This window comes from Rhinolophus hipposideros (assembly GCF_964194185.1).
Source record: "Rhinolophus hipposideros genome assembly, chromosome: 2".
Taxonomy (NCBI): domain Eukaryota; kingdom Metazoa; phylum Chordata; class Mammalia; order Chiroptera; family Rhinolophidae; genus Rhinolophus; species Rhinolophus hipposideros.
The window spans coordinates 98536911-98539335 of record NC_138048.1 but is presented as its reverse complement, the minus strand read 5'-3'; the positions used below and the strand labels follow the sequence as shown (position 1 = coordinate 98539335).

The 2425-nt window shown below is 36.8% G+C and overlaps 1 protein-coding gene across 1 annotated transcript; it reads right to left on the bottom strand.

Annotated features, from left to right (window-relative positions):
• Positions 1–450: 450 nt before the first annotated feature.
• Positions 451–891, bottom strand: KRTAP15-1 (keratin associated protein 15-1; the record flags this gene model as incomplete). Its single annotated transcript, XM_081079485.1, has 1 exon — positions 451–891. One exon carries the CDS (start codon positions 889–891, stop codon positions 451–453), a length of 441 nt encoding a protein of 146 aa, XP_080935611.1.
• Between the last annotated feature and the right edge of the window lie 1534 nt (positions 892–2425).

The following is a 2425-nucleotide window of genomic DNA, read 5'->3' as shown; positions in this document are numbered from 1 at the left end:
CTGTTTTCTAACTGGCAAAATAGTAATGAAACATGAAAGAAACAAAACAAAAATATGTTTTCCTAGTGAAAACAGTGAAGGTACACTGAATGTGCCATATGAATAAAAAATGGAATGCCATAATTCATCCTAGAGAATTGTTTATTTTAGATGCCATATCTATTTGAAATACAATTACATGAAAGAATCCTAGAGAAAAACATTAGAAGAAAATAACAGAAGGGATGCTGAGCATTGGCATAAGAATGAAAAAGTAAGGTGGATCTCACATGTCTGATTTAGAAAAGGTCACAGACCGAGGTGATTTTGTCCACAGCGAATCACATACTTGCAGGAGGACTGTGGTGGTGAGTCCTAGTGACACAGAGAGTCAATAATTGCAGATATTGGACAGAATGAATATTAAAGTTTCATAAAGTGCAGACATAACCATGAGATAATTGAAGATACTCAGTAAGTTGATCTAAAACAGCGAGAACTAAAGGCTGGTTGGTAACAAGTTGACTGGCAATTCCTGGAAGGAAAGTAAGTTGGGCGGTAGAAGCTGGACCCACAGCCCGGAGATTGGAAGCCAGTGCTTCCATATCCAAAAGGTCCAAGGCCAATATTTCCACATCCCGAAGATCCAGTGTAATTTGTTTGGCAGGGGCTGCAGAAGATGGAATTCTTTGGGCGGAAGCAGGATCTGGAGACAGAACAGGGTGTCTGGCAGCTGGTGGGCTCACAACAGGTCTCCTGACAGCCACTGTAGAGAGAGGAGCCCAGCTGGCAGGAGCTGGGGGAGCAAACTACATTGCTGGGGTAGAAAGAATTGTAGAATGAAACTGGATATTGCAGGCAACCTCCAAGAGAGCGAGAGGAGAAGTTCCCAGAGCTGCAGTTGTAAGACATGTTGATGGGAGTTCTGAGTTCAGCTGAGCTGCAAAGAGGAGTTGGTGATTGTGAGTGTTACCTTCCACACTGGACACTTTTATACCCTAGCAATGGGTGTAGTGCATGTGCCCATTTTAACACGAATGCTTAATTAGGCTTCAGTCAAAATGAAATGCATTAACCTTCAAAGACCTTTTTTTTATGGATGCAGACTTTTAAAGGAAATAACTTCATTAGTTTTTCAAAGCAATTGTTCATGAAGCACAAATGTCATTTCTCATTCATCTAGCTTGGGCATGTTAATTTAATTGTACCATAATTGTACCTATGAGATTGATGTTTTATTCATCCTATCCTTGAATATATCATATCAAATGGGTAACACTGATAATTTTGTTATGTTTAAAGTTCTAAAAATACTTTGTAGTCTGTAGGGGGCATTTATTTTGTTCTATTTTAGGAACTCAATCAAAAAAAGGAAAAGATCCTCAATATCTGTTCCATCTCACAAATCTTGTGGATCTTACAGAAAAAGAACCCACTAACAACCTTTAATTGGTAGAAATACTAAATGAGTGTCTGACACACTTGGATATTAGTTTTCTCTACAGCACAAAGACCCTAGCCACTCTTGTGTGCATGATTCTTTGATTTGAGAATAAAGGGTGCAGTATTTGCAGGGGTGTTTTGAAAATCACATTGTGAACATACTTAAGGGAAGACATCTTTGCTCTGAAATTGACTTGCTTCTTTATAGAAGTCATCAACAAATTGAATTATAAAAAATGCACCATCCCCATAAATTCTGAGTAATTTTTTGGTGGTATCCATGCTATTGAGAACAAAATAATAAGCACTATATATATAAAAAAAAATAGGCCTTTTTTTTTTTAGTGTCCTCTCTTAAGGTAGGAATTTTACCACAAAAGGTAAAGAATATCAAGAAATTAGAAAGTGTCTTCCCCATGTAGACTTCATGGAAAGATCATATTTGAAGAATTCATCATTACAAATGACCTTTAAACATTGAAATGGGGAGGGTATCAAAATGAATGATAACGTGAAATAGAGAATGAATACCTTTGGGACTTCTGATATGTATCAAGTTACATATATTTTCTGCCAACAGGTCTAGTATTACATAGTTTTCTAGACTCTCTCATAAAGTCCATCATTGATAACTGTTAATAAGGTAGTGCATGGGTATAGGAAATAGCTTAAAATAAACTGTGGGAATGGGCAAATCTCTCAAGACATTCATCATCAATAACAGATATGTTGTTCAATGGAAATGAGCCGAGACTCATTCTATGAAGAGCTGAGATTACTAGGGAAGATTTAGCTAAAAACTTAAAAGGAGCTAGTTTTGTAGGTAACGAGATTTCATCTTGACGGCACTGGGAACATCCAATTAGGATGTTGTAAATGGTGAGTACAATCTGGAGAGGACTAGAGATAATTGCTAAATGCTCTTCCAAATTGTAGACTTTATGAGTCTGAACATTTTAAATAGACAAACTGGTCTTCAATCATATTTCATTTATTAGGTAAC